The sequence below is a fragment of the Protopterus annectens genome, chromosome 7.part0 (assembly GCF_019279795.1).
Source record: "Protopterus annectens isolate FY-2018-M chromosome 7.part0, PAN1.0, whole genome shotgun sequence".
Lineage (NCBI taxonomy): Eukaryota > Metazoa > Chordata > Ceratodontiformes > Protopteridae > Protopterus > Protopterus annectens.
The window spans coordinates 1,775,938,011-1,775,959,414 of NC_056739.1; the positions used below are offsets into that span (position 1 = coordinate 1,775,938,011).

The 21,404-nt window shown below is 38.8% G+C and overlaps 1 protein-coding gene across 2 annotated transcripts in view; it reads right to left on the reverse strand.

Annotated features, from left to right (window-relative positions):
- PEX11A (peroxisomal biogenesis factor 11 alpha) overlaps positions 1-21,404 on the reverse strand; it is a 139,315-nt gene that overhangs the window by 31,394 nt on the left and 86,517 nt on the right. For both annotated transcript variants that reach the window (XM_044078309.1, XM_044078308.1), the window contains exon 2: positions 2,986-3,101. In XM_044078309.1, coding sequence (XP_043934244.1) covers positions 2,986-3,082 — 97 coding nt within the window. In that variant the 5' untranslated portion in view covers positions 3,083-3,101. The remainder of the gene's footprint in view (positions 1-2,985; positions 3,102-21,404) is intronic.

Below are 21,404 nucleotides of genomic sequence, written 5' to 3' on the forward strand. Positions count from 1 at the left end.
TGGGAAAAGACAAACCAGTTAAGCGTCAGAATGGCATGTGACCTAACCTTAACAAATGTTACGCACATCCTGCTAAAGTTTTAAGGTCAGGTCTCACACCAGGCTGTAAAATCTGCCTGTGCTGACTAAGAAGTGACAGTGGCAGAACAAAACATTTGTTTCTGCCTGCTGTCCATACCCTTAATATGTCCATAACGTCCTGTAAGAAAAAAAAAGGGAGTTGTTAGAATAACAGGATGTGTGTTTGCCTGCATGATCTGAAGAATGTGAATGCTGAAACTCAAATGCATGTCATCATTTATTTGGTTTGTCTGAAAACCAAATATTTTTTGAGGAACGGACCAAAAATATGAAGCAATAATCTGGATGTCCTGTGAAAATATAAAAAGTTGAGAGGTATTGAGGTAAGTGTAAACATAATGCACTATATTACATTATCTCTCTCTGACAGAGCTCGCTGAGTGTTTTATGTCTTTGAAAGCCGGGAAAACATTTATCGATTTTTTTCCTTTAGAAGTACTAGTACTTGGAGCAGGTAAAGTTCCATGCACTACAAAGAATTATGACCATTTCACTGATCACAAACCCAGGCTTCACTCTCAAGATGATTTTTTTGGCGTCCATGTCTCGAACACATAATCAGCGGGTTATGATCGGCAACCTGATCATAATCCTTTATATTACTACTGTTACTGAATCATATATTACTACTGTTACTGAATCATATATTAATACTGTTACTGAATCATATATTACTACTGTTACTGAATCATTGCTGTCTCCGCATAACATTTTGTTTGTATTCATAACACTTCTTGTTAACTTGCATATCTACTTTCATTTATATTTGTCCGGGGGGCGGGTAGCACACTGGCACAGTGAATAGTATTGTCACCACACAGTAAGAGAATCTCAAGTTCAATTCTCAGCTGGGGTACCTTCTGTGTGGAGTCTGCATGTGTTCGAAATTGTGTTTCCTCCAGGTGCTCTGGCTTCCTCCCATATTCCAAAGAGATGCAGTAGGTGGATTGCACACTCTAAATTGGCCATAGGTGTGAGTGTGCTTGCGAATGTGTGGTGTGGAAGAACTACAGTGGCAGGGATAGCCACCCGAGGGTGCAAACCATGGCTCTAGATGATTGTCATTGTTGAAGTGACACCCCCAACTCCATGTGAAAAAATGGGAAAAAGAGATTGTGGATGCATGGATGGATTTATATTTGTCTGAGCTGACAGTGGAATAGGTCCATTTGGATCAATGCTATATCCTGGTTACCAAATTGAATACATAAATATATAAGAATATTAACTTGCCTACTTGCTCACTGTACACAACCACAGGTTCCTGAAATCTAATGGTCTGTGAGCTGTACTGAGTTACTTACAGTTTATGTCATAATTTATTAGCAGATATATATATATATATAGATATATATATATATATATATATATATATATATATATATATATATATATATATATATATATATATATATATATATATATATATATATATGGGTCTACTTTGTTCGAAAACACATTTGGCTGAAACTGACTTCACTAAGCATGCTTGACTGAAAGGTCACTTCACTGAAAACTCATTTGGTTAAAACTCATTACGTCAAAAGTAATATATGGCCTTTACCCCACTATAGTGCGATCTTGGAGTTAGAATATAAAGTAAGGGGGGGTGGAGGGCACAGCCCACCACACATTGGGGGGTGTATCCCCCCACCTATTTTAAATGTTTTAAACCATAGACATGTATATTAACAAGTGCAATGAACTACTCTTTCCACATGACACTATAAAGTCAAACTATGTGGGGGGGTTATGCCCCCCACATCCCCCAATGTGGGGGGCTGTGCCCCCACCCCCCCTTACTTTATATTCTAACTCCAGGATTGCACTACAGTGGGGAAAAGGCCATATATAACTTTTGACTAAATGAGTTTCGACCTAATGAGTTTTCAGTGAAGTGAGCTTTTAGTCAAGTTTATTTAGCGAAGTGAATTTCAACCTAATGTGTTTTCAACCAAACAAAGTAGGCCAATATATATATATATATATATATATATATATATATATATATATGTATGTATATATATATATATATATATATATATATATATATATGTATATACATACTGCAATATGAATGTCTTGTGTCACAACTGTTCCTTTTGGTCAACACTACTTCATTTACGACATAAGATAAACTGGAGGTGGTAGTGCACTGTGGATAAACTGCACCACAATTTGCCTGTAGCATCTATACATCTAGTTCTCTGTCCATCCATCTATCCATCCTTCCATCCATCCAGAGATTTAGAATACTCTTTCAGTGCTGACAGTCACATACCTTTGATAAATACTTCCCCTAAATAAGCAAACACTAGAAAAAATGTTCAGTTTACCATAATTCTGCAACTTCTAAACTTCGTCCACTGCATACAGGGGTACCACAAAGCTCTTTATTAGGATCCCTTCTATTTTCACTTTTCATATTTGACCTCCCAAGACTTAACACAGTAATGTATGCAAACTACCTCCTGATACTTGAATCCGGCAAAAATTCCAATGACATTCAGCTCTCTCTCTGCAAATAGATCCATAGTAACAAATTATTAGTAAACCCAGCCATATCTAACATCATGGCCTTTGCAACATACCAGCGTCTACAAAGACACCCCGCTATTTTTTTTTTTTTGTGGACCAGCCCACTTACCCATTTATCATACTGCAATAAATAAATTAAATAAATAAAATTCCTGGCTTTGGTACTCTGCTACATGATAAGGTGCAATTCCAGCTATGACCATGGCTGAGTGCCTTTACTATGTAATATTAATTTTACATTGAGGCATCATCCTTTTATTGCTGAGAGGAGAAAGAGTAAATTACAAGGCAGCATAACAACATTTTGATACTATAAATCTACCCTTATGTTTGTTTATCGCATGCATTTTGAAAAGAAATACTTACACTTTCGGCCTGTGCTCATGTTTAATTCCAGCTGCTTTAGTTTTTTTGCCAGCTGCTCATAGCCTGCCCTGTTTTTCAGCATGTGATTAAGGAACATGCAGGCATTCTGTATAGCTCTGTGAAAGGAAACATATAAAACCAGCCTTACAAGAAGAAAAGTGCTAAATGTGACTAGCAGTAGAAACTGAATAAAACAATTGCGTAATTACATCTCTACCAATAGATTAAATGTACATGGGGGGGTGTACAAAATGGGAAAAAGGGGTTGAGGATGGATGGCTGGATTAAATGTAGTTGAAATGATCTGTAATAGTTTTACATCTCCATAACTTTTTTTACCATTACATTAACCCAGGTGCTGTCTCACCCTCTTTTTGTAAGCCAAACAGCCAAACAGTGGTTTGTACTCCAAGTTGCCCATGAACTTCTTACATTCATTAAAAAATGAACTGTTCATCACAATGTACTAGACAGTAGACCATAAGTTACCTGTTTTACATTTCATGCCCATACCCTTTGCAGTAAGAGTGGGGGATGAGTTTACATTCTGAAGCTTGGCGTGCAGTTCCAAAAAACTCCTGTCTATACCCCTGGAAGCAGTCATTATCTAAACACAAGCAAGGAGCAGTCTTATGTAATTTTTCTTGAGTGCATAATACAATTATTCAGACTTTATGCACTAACATAAGTAACAGAAAACATGCACAGACATACAGTGGGTTTACTTAGCACCATTCTTTATTCTGTTATTAAATATGCACAAAGAAAATGGCTATGCATAAAATATAGAGACACACCTGGATCAATCAAAAATACAGCAAATTTCTGATTAAGAATATTACAGCATATTTCTCTCCAGGTGATTAGATTAATTTTCAAGTTGCTGACACCCGATTAGAACACTAGGGGGTCCTGTGAATGATATGTCAAACCGAGGCCCCATCTACTTGAACTGATGGTTAAGTAACATCTGCTTGAGTTGGTTGCAGCTGAGATGGATGTAAAAGAAAAGCTTAGTGGACATTCCCCAATAACCTGACTAAATTTCCCCTAGTAGTAAAAATATCACCTCAGTCTCCCCTGAAAAGAGGCCATTAGCCTAATGAGATTAAATAGACCAACAAAGGCAGAAATGTAAATAAAATAAATAAAGGGCAATATGGGCTTAACAATATGCTGTAAAACATTACAATGATTTGTAAGACTAAATAATCTTGAGTCAGCATTTGAATTTACAAAAACCAGCAGGCTCTTATAAAGAACAATTTAAGAGGAACAGATTATTTTGTAAGTAGTTTACTGTAGTGCAATAACATATAGACTATCTTCCCAACTATCAACAGGGAGCAGGTCCTGGAAGCACTCACTAAAGCCAAAACACTGATTCAATGGGTACAGACAATATCCCTAGTTGCCTCCTCAATAGCCTACAACATGATTTAATAGGACAACTTGAGCAATGCTTCAACTACAGCCTCAAAACAGGTTACATGCTGGGTGAATGGAGGGCTTCAACTGACCCCAGGAACTACAGATCCATCAGTCTGACAACTCTAATACACAAAGCCATGGAATGAATTATCATGGAAATGATCAACAAGGACATTCTTGAAGATAGTTATGGATCTGGGAACATATGTAAAGATAATCTGCTGTTCGACCAACATGTAGCCAAGATAGTAAGAAAATAATTTTATGTTGCCCAAGTCATAATCAAGGGTATTGCATCCAGGTCCAAGGAAGTAATAGCAGCATTCTACTCAGCACTTATCAGACCCATCATTAAGTACAATGCCCTTTTTTGAATGTACCTAACCAGGCACTTTCAACAGCTGGAATGCCCTCAAAGGCTGCTCACCTGGGAGAATCCAGGGTGTGAATACCCTGTCCTACACAGATTGCCTTAAGTTCCTCCCTCTAAATTCGGTATTGTACAGGTTACTGAGAGGCAATCTATCCCTAGCATATAAGGCATCCTGAGATCCAGGTCTGACAGATCTCTTGCACATCTTCACAACAAAGTATGAGAAACACTAGATCTAAGGACCTGAAGTTTGCCTGTGACATAAATAGAATCCTACTGGAGGGACCAATACATGTCTAAAAGGATTTCCACTTTATAAAATAAGCTCGCCAGCTACATAAAGGAAAGTTCATCAGTGACCTTATACAAAAGAAACTTTTATCACTGGAAGAGAAACTGTAAATTCACCCCTCGTCTGGCCCCCAAGGCTCTGATGAACAGAGGTCAACAGCAAGTAAATTAATTCCCAACTAACATACCCCCCATAACCCTTATCTCTCTTTACTAACATACCCCATCACATAGGTATCCAAGGAACTCCGAGACAAAACAGCATTGGGTTGCACAGCTAGGCTTATAAAGACTCCATTGGTCTTTAGTCTAGTATAAACCTATGAACCTATGTACTACATCATTGGCCATGTTATATATTTCTTCCCAAGATTTCTTGTAGAAAAATAAGCTGATGTTAAGTGCCATCTGATTACAGACCAAAAGAAGGTAGTAAAGCTAGGGTGATCAAAGACTTTTTCAGCAAACAGACACATGGTAAAGTTGCCATAATTAACTAACAAATTAAAATACTTTTACAAGATATCAACCTTTTGTACTGATATTTGTTTAGATGTTTACATAAGCAAATTAGAAAGTAATGTAGACTGCTAGAACTGCTAAAGAACAGCTGTGGATAATCAACAGCTCTCTGGCCTTATTGTCTGCCAAATCCAATTATAACATATTCAGTTAAAGAGGTGTTTAGATGATAGGGCATGCCTGCCATCTATTAGTGCTGCCACACAATATAAACATCACTGTCACACTATAAACATCACTGATGATGATTTGTTGTTTGTTAGTGAACTGGAATATAGTTTTCTGTGTTAAAGAATGCACAAAGCACAATGTATGGCAAAAGTGTATACACCAGGAGCTTGCATATGTTTTTATCCAGCCTATTATGCTATTGCTCTTCCATGTCCTCAGTATAGTCAAATGGCTTTTTAAGATGTGCAAGCTTTCATCTCGTTCTGATAATAACTCATTTGGTATGATTTATGTTTCTTCTTCCTCCATGTACTAAGTGAACAAGCAGCAGAGTTAACCAATACCCAAGCCACTGCCAGCTCTGTTGTATTCTTATGGCAGAATATTATAATATTTTTAATGATTTTCAAATACAGAGATTTTGTTTTCATGTAGTGACTCTTGCTTAAGCTGTTTGTCAAATCCATATACTCCTAGTGACATTACTAACATTATCAAGCTTTGTTTTTCCTCTTTTGTCTTATGTTCATTAATGACAGGGTTTGCACTTCTTTCACCACAGTTGTAATAAATTGGTTTCAGATTGTTTTATTATTTAACCATCCCTGCATTCATCATGTTATTTTGTGGATGAGGGTGTGTTTGGAGCAGGTGTAGTTGATTACCACAGTTTGCAAGCCCTCAAACTAGTATGAGGATGCTCACATGGCTTGCTGACACAGAAGGGTTGGATGCCACTGCTGTAAACTATGTAAGTATTTTCTGTGCTGGCGGTTTCTCAGAACTAGAGTTTTATAATGCAAGGAAAGTAATGACTGCTTCAAACAGCCACACAGTAAAGCTTGAAAATGACGCTTATTCACAGGATCATTTGTATCTTGTATAATATGCCCAAAAGTGTCTTCATTTTCTCAGCAGTCTTCTATCTACTCTATCTATTCCACATACTGGGTTGCACAAGTATTAAGATATGGCATCCAATAAGTTAAAGTAAGCATGCTTGCTTACTCAACACTTGATATTTCAGATGTTACAAAATGATCCTCTTCTCTACCTGTTAGTATTTTACTTAATTTTTGAACGCCTATATTTTTACACACAATGCAAGGATATTTAACTTCCTGCATGGGCAATCCCTTTGCAACCCAAAAAAGGAGGCTGTACATCCATGTCCCCTTGCAACTTAGTTATTCTACTTATTAGATTATGCAACCTCAGAAAAAAAGAAAAAAATAGTTGGATTTAAACTGAAACCAGCTATTTCACTTGCCTCTGAGGTTTTACAACCTTAAGTAACTGTAAGGCTGGAGATGTAGCTGTTGCATTTGTCTTTCCCAAAAAAACTGATTTGAGTGTTATATTTGAGTGTTTACTGTTATTGACTGAGTTATTTGTAAACTATTTATTAAATGCTTTATATCTCTCCATGTCCGCCTTGTGAGGGCTTGACATTTTGTGAGTTTGGTGTTTTGTACTTGACGTGTTTCTTTTTCTACTTTGGTATTTCAAAGTGGACCCATATGGGTGTGTGCACCTACACCTATCTATCTGTCTATCTATTTATCTATCTATATACCTATCTATGTGTACTGTCTATTTATATATCTGCATGCCTACTTTTGTGTGTTTTGTATACTGTGGTGGGGGCAGAGACAGTAAAATGCTTATTCTGGCCAAGGATCAAAAATAGTTGACAGGATGAAGCTATCTGAAGGCTAAATGCAGAAGATCGTGTCTTATCCTGTGGGCCTGTTAGAGCTGATAAAGGGTAGAATAATTTTATAACACTTCAGTTAAAGTGTTTTGTTACATTTGGTTACTGCATTGCTGCATCTGGTGAGCTAAATGCCATGATGCATATTGTCAGGATCAGTATTTATTTAAGTAGTTGTTTCAATAAATAGTTATGTAAACTTTTTTTAAATCATGGCCCAATGATGTCATATCATGCATGGCTCCCTAAGCTTTAATGGACAAAATGCCTGTGCATGCACAGCAGACGTCCATTAAAGTCTAGTCACTTCCTATGTTTTTTCCCTGGTTGGTGTCATTGAGGTAGAAGGATGACCTTACTCCTCAGTGACAGTAGTGTGTGAAAAATACATTTCAAAGGTCTTTTGTCTTTGCTCTTTTTTTTTTTTTTTTTTTTGTGTGTAGCTTTAACAAAAATGTTTGCATTTAGGATGAAAATCCTAATTGGCACTCCCTAGAGTACGTACAGTGGTGAAAAAGTAAATCACATAAACATGACAAAATGTAAAGCAGAGTACCTCATTAAACCTTTTTAGGTGCAAACTGGATAACTGGATGGGGAACAGAAAATACACCCCTGGGATTCCACCTATGTCCCTGCTGATAGTGGCATAGGGTGCTGTTGGAACATGGGCTAAATTCTTGGCTAGGTGTATAAGGGCCTCAGGGCCAATAACCTAGTAACTTCCTATGATCGTATGATCCTATGAAAACACTTTAAATGCAAATCTCAGCAGAAAGTTAAAACAAGACTATCTGTGTCTTTGATAAAGCCAAAATAAGAAAACTTGCTCTGTTTGGAAAGTGAAGGTATTTTGCCTTTGAATTTTTACAAAACAATATAGAAAAAGGTTTATGAATGTGAATGAAAGTTTTTGGATCTAAAGGAAGCAGGCTTGTACACTGTTTTAGAATGAATAAATTGAAGTCACATTTCTGTACTGAGATACTTTAAAGGGTCTCCTTTCTGTTTCTACTACTCACATAAAGTAACTTTCAAATTAAGTTTTGAGTTAAATATTGTGCGAATAACCAAGGCATTTTTGCTGTTTCACAGATTTGTCCTAGTGCACTGTTTCTCATAATGTTTGGTGTGTATTCTGAGCTAACAACCTGAGACAGAGTGTTCTGCCACATTGGTAAGGAATGCTGGTATTCTGGCACACATGGTGACACCTGTTTACACCATTGCAGCAATCACTGCAACACAAAATAACTCTTTTAAGATCCTGATGCAAAATCTTGCAAGAGAAACAAGACATCCTTCTCAAATTGGCAAAAATCCATCAACAGTGGACTGATGTCCTGTCCTAAAAATGTATTGATATTAGTTTATACAGCATTGAGAAAGGAGGTGACCCCACCCATTGCACTTTTGATATCAGGTAGAAGCTAAGTATTACACTGAAATAGCAGAAAATACCGGGCCATGTGCCCACCAAGCAGTACATCAACAGTGTATCTGGGGTTAAGGGTAGCTCAGATGGGTCTATATTACAAGATCGAATGATTAGGTGATCGAACACCTAAACATCGACCACGTAATATCGAAATGCAAAATAAAGAACACCACCAGGAAATGTTACAGTCAGCCATAAAAGAAAAATAACTTTGCAACCAAACTAAGTGGGGGTCTTCACACCCCCACACCGCCTGACATGGGGGGCTGTGCCCTCCACCCCCCCCCAACTAAATATACCAACTCTGAGATTGCTCCACAGTGGAGAAAATGGCAAAATGCAGTGAACGGCCAAGGCCGTTTGCTGTTTTTTCCTTTCAATATTACGTGGTCAATGTTTAGGTGTTTGATCACCTAATCATTCGATCACATAATATAGACCCGCTCAGACTACCTCTGTCTGTTTTGTCCAAAACAACTATTTACTTGGTTGCTCCTAAGGGACATGGATAACACTAGCCATTCATGTTTTACAGAAAATGATGCCAGTTAACACTATTGAAGCATACCTGTTAATCTTCTACTATGTAGAATAAAGTGGCCAGCAGCTGTGTGAGCCATCTTGGTAATTCTGTTTCTCAATGGAAAACCTTAGAATGTATTTCTGGATCTGCCTTTTGAACCTGGTTGACTTTTTTGAAACAGTCACTAGAGCCATTGATGAGGGCAAAGCAGTCCATACAGCCTACCTGGACTTGACTAAGGCCTTCGACACAATACCCCACTCAGGCATCATAGATAAGCTCATCAGCTTAAAAGTAAACCATTATGTCACTAGATGGGTTGCAACCTGGCTAAAGGACAGAACCCATAAAGTTAAAATCGCTGAAGCAATGTTAGACTCAAAGCCAGTCACAAGTGGTGTCCCACAGGGGTCTGTCCTGGGACCCCTCTTGTTCGGCATTTATTTCTCAGATGTTAAAGCAAACATGGGAGGGCTGTGGCTGACAAAGTTCGCAGATGACTGCAAACTAGGTGCCATAGTTGATACACCAGCGGACACATACATCCTACAAAAAGGCCTCACAAAAACGGACAACTGGTGCTGGAGTCACGGCCTTAAACTAAATGCCAAAAAATGTATAGTCATCCCCTTTGGGAAAAACAAAGTACCCACAAATTATCACATAGACAGCAACCCACTGAGTACGGAAAAAGTAATCAGAGACCTAGGGACCCAAGTCGACAGCGACCTCTCATTTGACACCCACGTTGCCAAAGTGGTTAGAAAAACATTCTACCTTGCACACCTCATCATGAAGGGATTCACATCCAGATGCAAGGATGTCATTGTACCCCTATACTCCTCCCTCATCAGACCCATGATTGAGTACAATGCCCCATTTGGTATGTACCTCACCCGGCATTTGTAACAGCTGGAGAGACCACAAAAGTACCTCACCAAAGGATCAAGGGTCTCCAACATATGTCTTATTCTGCCAGACTAAAGAAACTTCAGCTCTATTCATTTGCATACCGCCTGCTCAGAGGTGATCTCTGCCTGACGTACAAGGCCATGTCCAATCAGGATCTGATGGACATGCTCCACCTCAAAAAATCCAAATCCATCAGGACCACGAGAGCTAAAGACTTAAACCTCGGTACAAGTATGAATAGGACATGCTGGAGGGATGGATTCATAACCCAGAGGCTTCCCATGCTTTGGAACAAGATCCCAGTTCGTATTAGGCAAAGCCCCTCACTGACTCTCTTCAAGAGAAATCTTGATGAGTGGATGGGAGATCGTAAGTTTACCCCAGGGGTCACATCTGTGTCACTGCTAGACAGGGGCACAGTAAACTAATTCTATTATATAAGGGGACCTTCATTGTGTCACTACTAGACAGAGGCACAGTATTCTAAATTTATTCTGTACATTTTTTGTACCATTTCATGGGGTGGCAAAAGCCACATCACTATGGCTAGGCTTACAAATGCCCCAGGGCAGATAGCCTAGTACTATACTATGAAACTATGAAACTACCACTTAACTTTGCAACTAATTACCAGAAAATGAATATGAAAATACTATTTTATCCTATGGTAATGAGCATGCTATGAGCTCAGCATTTCTATTTATTTGCCTTTTCTGTAAAAATGCCCACATGATCTGAGTTACATGCTGTACTATATCTGGTCAAGACGTACCTTCTACCAGAGAATAAATTGGCTAGTTGATTATTGGATTTCTTACATATGAAAACTTTTGTAGAAAAGTGGTCTGGAAATGGATGAGATAGTCTGCTACAACGCTGAATGTCTATCAGAATCACTTGCCTCAAATAATTGTACTCAAAGAATTGGAAAGCCTGTGCTTTGTGTGGGAAAGATGTTTAAAATAAAATAGAACTAGAGATGTGTAACCCTGAACTAGATCAAGAATTTCCAGTACATGGAGTGCAGATAATGTTTCTCTCTCTCAGGAATTAAAATGTAATGAAATATAAAATGCATGCAGGACTTGCTATCAAAAACAGGACCTTATAAATACCATGTAAATAAAACTAACAGACAAATTTACAGTACTATGCATGATATTAATAGGGAAAACAATTTTTGATACTGAATATGATGTTATATAGGACAATGTGAATCATATGTCACTGGAAAATGACATAAAGTCAGTAAATGGAACATCTCTACAGGCCATCTTAGACTCTGTAAATATAGTGACTCTTGTTTAAACAAAGCCTGTCATCAAAGGCCTACTTGACTACAGAAAAAAGTGACTGTAATTTTCATGCAAGGAGATAGGGAAAACTGCCCTACAGCCCAACTTTCAGTTAAACTTGGGTACTAGAAGGTCATATAATGTGTACAGGATGAAAATGGGTTGGAACATCAAATAATAATGTCAGCTGTTTTCCTTACTTTAAAGATATATGGCACCAGAGACTCACAGCAATATATGAGCAAACAGAAGGTAAAAAAGTGAGCCGAGTAGGATATGTTTTCCCTTCTACCACTTATAATGAGAGCTCTCCAAGACAGACAGAAACAGTCACAGGTGCTGGATGAAAGCTGCATTAGGGAAGAAGGATGGATCTATATGTGATGAGGAGATGGAGGAAGGGGGATCCTGCCATGACTGGCCTACTGATAAAGCAGGAGATAAAGGAGTTTATCAGTAAAATAATAAAGGTATGTTTTCTGGCTTTGTGACACAGAGATTAAAGGCCAAAGTGAAGCCCAGACAACCCGGTATCAACTAGTTACTCTGGCACTGCTGAAGTTAGCCATGGATAGTGGGAGGGGGATGGTGCCATCAGCTCACTCCTGTGGGGTTGAGAGGCTATTCAGTCTGCTTCATCCGCTCAGTGGGAGAAACCTAATCTTGTTTTCAGCTCAGGTGAAAGTTTATTCAGTTAATGGTATACCTAAGAAGCCAGGCAACACTCTTATTTTCCCTTATTTTAAAATAACTTAAAATTAAGTTTATAGATTAACTAAAATAAATGAAGGGTTGCAAAACATCTCTTGGTAGTGCAAACATATAGGAGCCAAGTACTGAAAACAACACACAGCCATGTGTTCGGTAATCATATTGGAGTCAAGAAGATAAAGGAAAAGGTACTGAAAAGCTTCTTTTGGAAAGAGGTCTGAACTGCAGTGCAAATGACATGCATCCTACCTGAAGCACCTATGGACTTTTCCATAACACAACAGTGTCCTACAAATGTCTATGCCAATAACAAAACCACCATCTCAAGTGATAACTACAGACAAATGGGGCCTTTACCCAAGTCTGCTGGGGACATCAGTCTATATTACTTATCCTAAATTATGATACCAAACAAGAGAAGCCATTCCCTTACAAACAGACTATGCTAAGGCCACTGCTAGAGAACTAGCATTACTATGTAGCCAGATTAGGATATCTAACAATATCTATGCAGATCAAGAGACACCCTTTTATGTTTCAGGTGATGGCAGCTGTGTGATGAATGCTGTAAGTTAAACAAATAATAATTTTGGTATTCCACCCACAAACAAAGAGTTTAATGGGATGCTTCAGTAAGACTACAAATTAAATGCTATGTATAGGGTTACCACCTGTCCCACTTTGCGAGGGGCAGTCTCTTTTTGGGCAGTTGTGTCCTGCCAAAAAATTGTAAAAATGGCAAATGTCCTGAGATTTTAGGACAAAATTATTTCATATATTTTATTTCATATATTTTATGTAATAGTTGCATAAAGCAGTTACTATGTATCTGTAACACCTAAATGTTATAAGAAACAGAATAAGCAACTAAAATGCTGCAAGAATAAGCTTTTATTTATGCAAAAAAGTGAAGTTCTGTCCTTTGTACTGGCCATGGGTATGTTTTGGCCAGCAAAATCTGACATTTGTATCAAAAATGTCCCAGATTGGGCATTTGAAAAGGTGGTAACTCTAGCTATGTACTGTTACTGACCAAAAGAAGAAAATCTTAAGACCATTTGCTGTCTTAAATCCTGTCTGTCATAAAGGAGGTACAAATCTTCCAAGTGTTGTCCTCATTTAGATTATTATATGGATGTTAAAACAGAGCACTGTCAAATACAGGGAAAGAAATATGGAAAGAAGAAAAGCAACCCCACCATAGCATAGTGAACAATACTGACAGATAAAGAAACCTGTTAATATGTGACTAAACCTTAGGAAGCCCAGGCGTGCACACACATACACACACATACACACACACGCATACACACATACACATACACATACACACACACACACACACACACACACACACACACACACACACACACACACACACACACACACACACACACACACACACACACACACACACACTCAATAAAAAAAGGGTATAGGGTTTAGACAAAATAAGCCTGAATACCAGGTGACAGTGCTTATACCAAATATACCAAATGCAGAAAACACATTTTTGGCCACTGAGCAGGGGGCAACCCAGTTTCAACTTGTAACCCTAGCACTGGAAGAATCAGCCATGCATGGTGGGAAGGGGATATTGCCATCAGCTCACCCCTCTAGGGAGAGAGGCTGCTCAGTCACCTACACTGCTGACAACTGGCTGAAACCAGACAAAAAGCAGCAGTACGAGGAAAGTCCAGGACGTGTATCCATCAAACAGTATGTCAAAATTATGGATGGGAAAAGAACATGCACAGATGCAGGCATATCCAAGGATTGGCATTATGGTTCACCTATTTTCAAGGCTGCCATAGGATAGGGGAGCTAGAGCAAGTAAAAGTCTTAATGGCTGCCCAGATAAGGGCTTCTTGTGACTGGCAAGCCAGGTAATACAAATGGGATGCATCAATCAAGTTCCTGACAGCCGATGGTTGACAAGTATGAATAACAAAAATACACAGTAAAAATGTGCTTTCTTCCTTACAGGCTGAAATATTTAAAAAAAATAAGACCTGCAAACCCCCCAATCCTAATCAATTCAGGGTTGTAAAGCAGATGCTGTCTCCTTAGTCTGGTTGATTTCTTTGAAAATGTAGTAGAAACCATCTACAAAATCTATTTTGTCCAAGTGACCTATCAGGATCTTGCTGTAACCTTTGATATGACCCATGGTGGAATGACTAATAGCCTAAACAGAATTCCATGTATTACCATTGGACTACAAACTAGCTCTCTGATCAAACACAGACAGTAAGAGCTGGTACCGTCTTATCTAAAAGGTGCATCACTAGTATGTCAAACAAACTTGTCTTGGTTCCCTTCCGCTCCAGCATCTACTTCTCTGATGTGAAAGTAGATGCCAGTCTATAGCTATCCTGGCTTGCTGGTGATTGTAAAATGGGTGCTGCTGTGCTGGTCTAATTTCTCCAAGTGTTTTGGGTTTCTAATTCCATGACAGTAATAGACCTCATTCCTAAGTCAGGGTAGGATTAGACTTCATGAAATTAGTATTGTTTCAGTCTTAGATGTCAGTCAACAGTGCTTTTCTCAGCACCCACAATGTGCCCAGAATTGCCTCCTCCTGCAGTTCACATGGGGTTATACATATTGATAGCATATTTAATAGGATAATAAATACCTTTTATTAGTCCTGTTGCACCTATGAGTATCTGAACTATCTGGGTATCTTTTTTTTTCTACATTGTTCTTGCTTCTGCTTGCAAATCCTGGTATTTTATTACTTTGTGTCTCGCTGTACACAAAACATTATAATCATTGGGTGTTATTATTAACTGTATTTTATTGCTATGTAATTTTGTAATTATTAACATGGACAATTACATTCCCCAAGGAGGGCTTCCCATAGGAAACACTTACTGTACTGATCATGGCTTTAAGCTTAATGCAAAAAAGTTTCATGAAGTTGCCATTAGTAATCAATGCTAATGCTATCCTTTTGATTTCTACATAAACAGAACCATGCTTAAAAATGACAAAGTCATCTGAGATTGGGGTACCTTCAATGACAATGAACAATATAGATCAGTTATATTTAGAAAATCCTTCTTCCTTGTCCAGTCAACTGCCAAAGGTATATCTTCCTGGTACAACAATCTCAAAAACCCTGTCTGTTCTCTCATCAGGCCAATCACAGACTACAATGCACCATTTGGAATGTACCTCTCCAAGCACCATACCCAATAAGAAAGACCTTACTGCTTTACTAAAAAAAAAAAAAAAAAAAAAAAAAAAAATCAAAGAACTATGTTTCCTTAGCAAACTGGACAGGCTAAAGATCCTCTTGAAGCCTGAAACATCTCTCAATACCATGGTATTCAGAGATTATGCAATGGCTAATCTACTTAAACTGACAGATAACCCGATTGAATTCTATAGTCTTTTCCACCCTGATGACCCCACTGCTTATGCAGAATCTTTCACTGGTAACTTTTATGCATATGTAAATAGCTGCATAGACACAGCTGTGCCCCTCAGAAAAAAAATACAACATCAAGTTTGAAAATAATCCCCTGTGGTGAAACCCAAATGTAAATAGGCTCTATAATTGTTGCGTCTTTCGGCTTTTCCCAGTTAGGGGTCGCCACAGCGGAACTCCGGTCCGCTAATGATTGGCAGTAGATTTTTATGTGCTGAGTTGCCAGCCCTGACGCACAACCTTCAACGAATAAAAGAAAAAAATCTTATCGCACACAAAAATAAATCTGTCAACATGCCAAAAACACTCTTGATGACCTAAGCAAGGTACTCTAGACCCTGATAAAACCAATCAGCCAGATATGTAGAAATGGTCATCAGGTGAAGGATAACTATAAAGCCTTCTTTAATTGTGTTAAAAATATAAGAAATAATGGCCAGCATTGTGCAGCTCTAACAGTAAACTTAATCACATTGTCAGACCCAGAGAACATCTACTAGCTGAAAATTCAGCTCAACCCCCTCACTTTCTCCATCCTAATATTCTCAGACACTCATATAGTCCTCATCGAATCACCCAAGAGCAAGTTCTGAAGGTGTTATCTAAGGCCAAGAACACTACGTCTGTGGGGCCAGATACCATACCATGCTGCCTACTGTTAAGGCTGAAGGAGGACTTGTCTGATCCCTTACAGAAGCTATTCAATATTAGTCTCTAAACAGGCTTCATGCCAGATGAATGGATGACAGCAACAGTCATTCCCTTTCACAAAGGTGGGGCTTCAATAAGCCCAGGTAATTATAGACCTATAAGCCTAACCAGTCTAAAATCATTATGGATTTAATACAGAAGGAAAAGGTAACATATACACTTTACCCAGCTCAATTCAGATTAGTTTAGGACAGGTTCTGCCTACTTAACCTGGTTGACTGCTTTAAAAAAGTTACTGAAGCAATGGATGAGAGCAAAATAGTGCACACCACATATCTAGACTTCACAAAGGCATTCCACACCATTCCATACTTAGGTATCATAGTTAAACTCTCCCAACTAAATGTCAATCTCTGTATAACTCATTGGATAGTAAACTGTCTCACAAATAAAACCCTAGAAGTTAGAGTAGGGGGCTGTACCTCATCCAAAAACATATCACTAGCAGTGTACCCCAGGGTTCAGACCTTGGACCACTTCTCTTTGACATTTACTTCTCAGAGGTCAAAGTTAATGTTAGCTTTTGTGGCTGACCAAATTTGCAGACGACTGCAAACTTGGTATCATCATAAACTCCCCAGAGGTCACTAATATCGTTCAAGACGGCCTGTCCCAAACAAACACATGGTGTCAAAACCATCGATTAAAAGCAAACTCTGTCTATTCTCTCACCAAGCCAATCATAGACAACAATACAACATTTGGAATATACATGTCCAAACACCATACTCAATAAGAAAGACCTTACTGCTTTCTTTGTCTGCCAAGTAGTGAATAATTGTATCGTTTGGCAAGCATGACTCCCCCCTGTAACTATCAGTTTGACAACACACCCCTTGAAAATTGATCCAGTAGTTAGAGATCTGGGAACCTATGACAACAATGAACATGGAACAAACCACTGTTGTAAGGGAGTCCTTTTTCATTGCATAACATATTTCTAAAGGCATTGCATCCATATCCATGAAAGCAATTATTCCATTGTACTCAACACTCATTAGGCAGGTCACTGAGTATAATGCCCTATTCAGTATGTACCTGTCTAAACACTTGACACAAGTGGAATGACCACCACACTTTCTCATCAAAGGCCTAAATCATAAAAATGATGTAGACCATCTTAAAGCCTTGTTCCTCTTCTCAGTATCATAAGGCAACCTCTGCCTTGTGTAAAGAGCTTTAACTGACCCTGTTTTATCAGATATATTATACATTCGCAAGTCTAATGGTACTATAAACACCCACTTAAAGGATCTCAATCTCTTTTGTGAAATAAATAGAACATGTAGGAGAGATAGGTTAGTATCACAGAGAATACTGCTTTTATGGAACCATCTTCCATCCCACATAAAGAAAAGTACTTCTCTTGCTCTATTCAAATGTAATTTCGGTGATGTAAATATTTATAGTTCTGTCCTGTGTGCCGTAAATTCACTGAGATAGAAAGCATGTCACGTCAATAATTTATGAAGCCCAGAACAGAATTAGCAGCTACTGAGATTACAGAAAAAGTTAATCTATCATGCCAGACTACTAAAACTAATATAAAACTCAACTGATTCGCAGTTTAGGTTTTACCTTTTGGAATATTCCTTGAATCATAATTCATATTCATAAGCAGACAGCAACATCATGCAATCATCAACTAGTGACAGCCCAAACTGTTACATTTCAGAATGCTCCCAAACTCTGAGCTTGTTTTCAATGGTTTCACATGCAGTAATTTTCTCTTCACACTGCACTTGTTATATCCAAGATTACATGCACAATGACATTATGTTTAATTACACTCTTCTGATGGTGACTTTTGTTCACACTGCAACTTTTACACACAAAGTTCAAATATTCTCCTCTAGTTAGGTAATGTTCCATAATAACGGACAAAGCAGAGCTATGTCTTCTTATCTAAGCCTGTAATACACTGCTGCAGCATCATGTTTCACGTAACACAAATATGTTTTCTGGTCTAAATTGCTCAGAAGCAATGTTGTTGTTGTTTGTCTTTCGGCTTTTTCCCGGTACGGGGTTGCCACAGCGGCACTCTGGTCCGCTAATTCAAGATAATTCTTACACAACACAAATATGTCTTCTGACCTTGCTTCCTTAGAGGCACTGTCAAAAATGCAGAAATCTACTTTGACAGTTATGTTTTACTACTCTATATATGCTAACAGACAAATGGATAGGTTACAACAAATTTACTCCCACTTTAGTACTCCTGGCCCTCATGGAAAGGGAAACATGTAAATGTCCCAAAATATCTTTGGCCCATCTTTAGGTTAGCTGTAAGGAAATTAATAAGGGCTATAAACTACCATGCAAATGTAAGGCTAGGCTTCTTAAGATCCTCACAGATCAGTAGCCAAATAAGTACCTATGAACCTTACTTTTGTCTGTTTCACACTGGTGATCTCTACCTTGTCTTCATAACTATGAATAAGCCTGAGTAAATCATAAATACTATAAATATTGAAAGCACTAACTCAGAAGACCTCAACCTTCATCACAACATTAAGAAGACTTCTTGGAGAGATGTGGTATTCTTTGGGGATTGAACTACAGAACAAGTTCATCTTGGATGTCAAACAGTGTAACACACTGGCCTTTGACGATCAGATGGATTATCCAAAAATGTATTCCTGGGATAAGCAGTAAGGCCATCATCAAACAAGTTGGCAAATACACCTACTACTTGCATGGTTAGGCTCTATCTGACCACCTAGACCACCGACATAGTAGGAGCCACGAACCTACTGTGAAAAAGCCAGGAAAAAAGTAAATCTCCAGCCTTACATGATTTCAGAGCTAAAGATGAGAGCACTTATAATTAAATAAGGAGGATGCTAGCTTTGTGGGTGAATAAAAAGTCCTACAGATACTGAAACAGCCCCGGTGTATTAGGATTCAATCATATAGGAGCATACATTTCTGAATTGCGTATTCAAATTTGATCACTATCCCATGCCTTCTTGGCTTGACAAAATAAATGAGAGGATGGTTAATGATAGGTATTTAATGTTCTTGGACCCAATGAAGTAGTGCTAATGAGAATTATCCAGATGGAATATTTCAGTATATTGTCTTCTGGTTTGGGCTGCATGAGTCCCTTCAATTTTCAATGGTTGATGAACAAACTTTGATGGCTGTATAGGCACTACACAGCTGTATACCTAGATGATGTAGCCATATATAACCAAGGCTGCCCATCTTCTTAAAGTACTGACTGTATTCAACACTCTTAAGAAAGACAATCTAATGGCTAAACTGACTGAGTGTAATAAGAAGGTGCCATTAGCTCACATATATTGTGAACAAGAGTCTGGTAAAGCCACAGGTAAAAAATGTAGAGAGCACCCAAAGCTGGCTTAAGCCAGTGATCATAGGATTATAGGAACTATAAAATCTTAGGAAGTTACTAGGCTATTGCCTCTGAAGCCCTTACAAGCCTAGCCCAGAATTTAGCCCATGTTCTGACAAGGCAGCACCCGATGCCCCTAGCCAGGAGGGACACACGTGGAATCCCAGTGGTGCATTTTCTGTTCACCATCCAGTTATCCAGGATGCACTTAAAAAGGGTTAATGAGGTACTCTGGTTGACATGGAGAGGGAATCTATTCTGTAGAAGGAGAGTCTCTGGGACACAAATCTGTCCCGCCAAGCCCTATTGATGTCACAGACCAGGTTGAGGTTGAGCATGCGGGTTAATCGAGTGGAGCTTGACTTGCAGATGTGCAGCAGTCCAATTGGTTCCCTATTACGATGTCGCAGACGCAGTTTGTCAAATGCAACTTCATTAAACTGAAAAGCGCAAAAAGGCAAAATAGCGAAGCGGCTTTTCAGCAAATTCTTTCCCTGGGAAAGAATTCGCTTGGCCACTTTCACTACTCTACCATTTTCTGCACTGTAGTCCAATCTCAGAGTTGGTATATTTAAATAGGGGAGGGTGTGGGGGGCACAGCCCCCCATGTCAGGGGGTGTGGGGGGCAAAGCCCCCCACATTATGTAATGTTTTACAATTATTTTTGTTTTGTTTTTTATTTCGGAACAGTGATTTTTTTCCCTTGGAAAAAAATCGCTGTTCTGAGCTTTTGACATTGTAAACTTTCACTTACATGGGGTCGATTATGTGTTGTTCACTGTTGTGATCATGCGATATCATAATATAGACCAGTCCTATCAAGGTGGGGTCTGAGATTGCTTTGTATACCAGACAGAGGTCACCTCTGAAGAGTCTGTATGAGACTGAGTAGAGGGGCAGAGATTTTAGCCTGTCTGTGTAGAGTAGATGTTTGAGGTCCTGGATTCTCCTGGTGATGAACCTCTGTGGTCTCTCCAACTGCTGCATGTGCTTTGTGAGGTACATGCCGAAATGGGCATTGTACTCAATAATGGGTCTCATAAGGGAAGAATACAGGGATGTTATGACCTCCTTGTCTCTGGATGAGATACCCTTACTAATGAGGTGGGCCATGTAGAAAGCTTTCCACACAACGGAGGCAATATGGTGGTCAAATTTGGTTTGCTATCAACCTGGATGCCCAAGTCCCTCATGACTTAGGACCTTGTTATTATTGTGATGACTTGTGGGGACGTCACTCTACCCAAAGGGAATTATGATGCATTTTATGGAATTTGGTTTGAGGCCATATTTCTGGCACCAGTCATTTGTTTGGGTGAGACCCTCTTGAAAGATGTCCACATCACTAGGGAAATTGATGACAGCTCCCAGCTTGCAGTCATCTGCTAACTTTGTCAGCCATAGCCAAGTGGTTTTGGCCTGCACCTCAGAAACTTATATCCCAAACAACACCGACCCCATGACCAGTCCCTGGGGTACACAGCTCTTTACGGGTCTACTGCTTGAGGTGGCTTCCCCTGTTTTGGCTAGGTG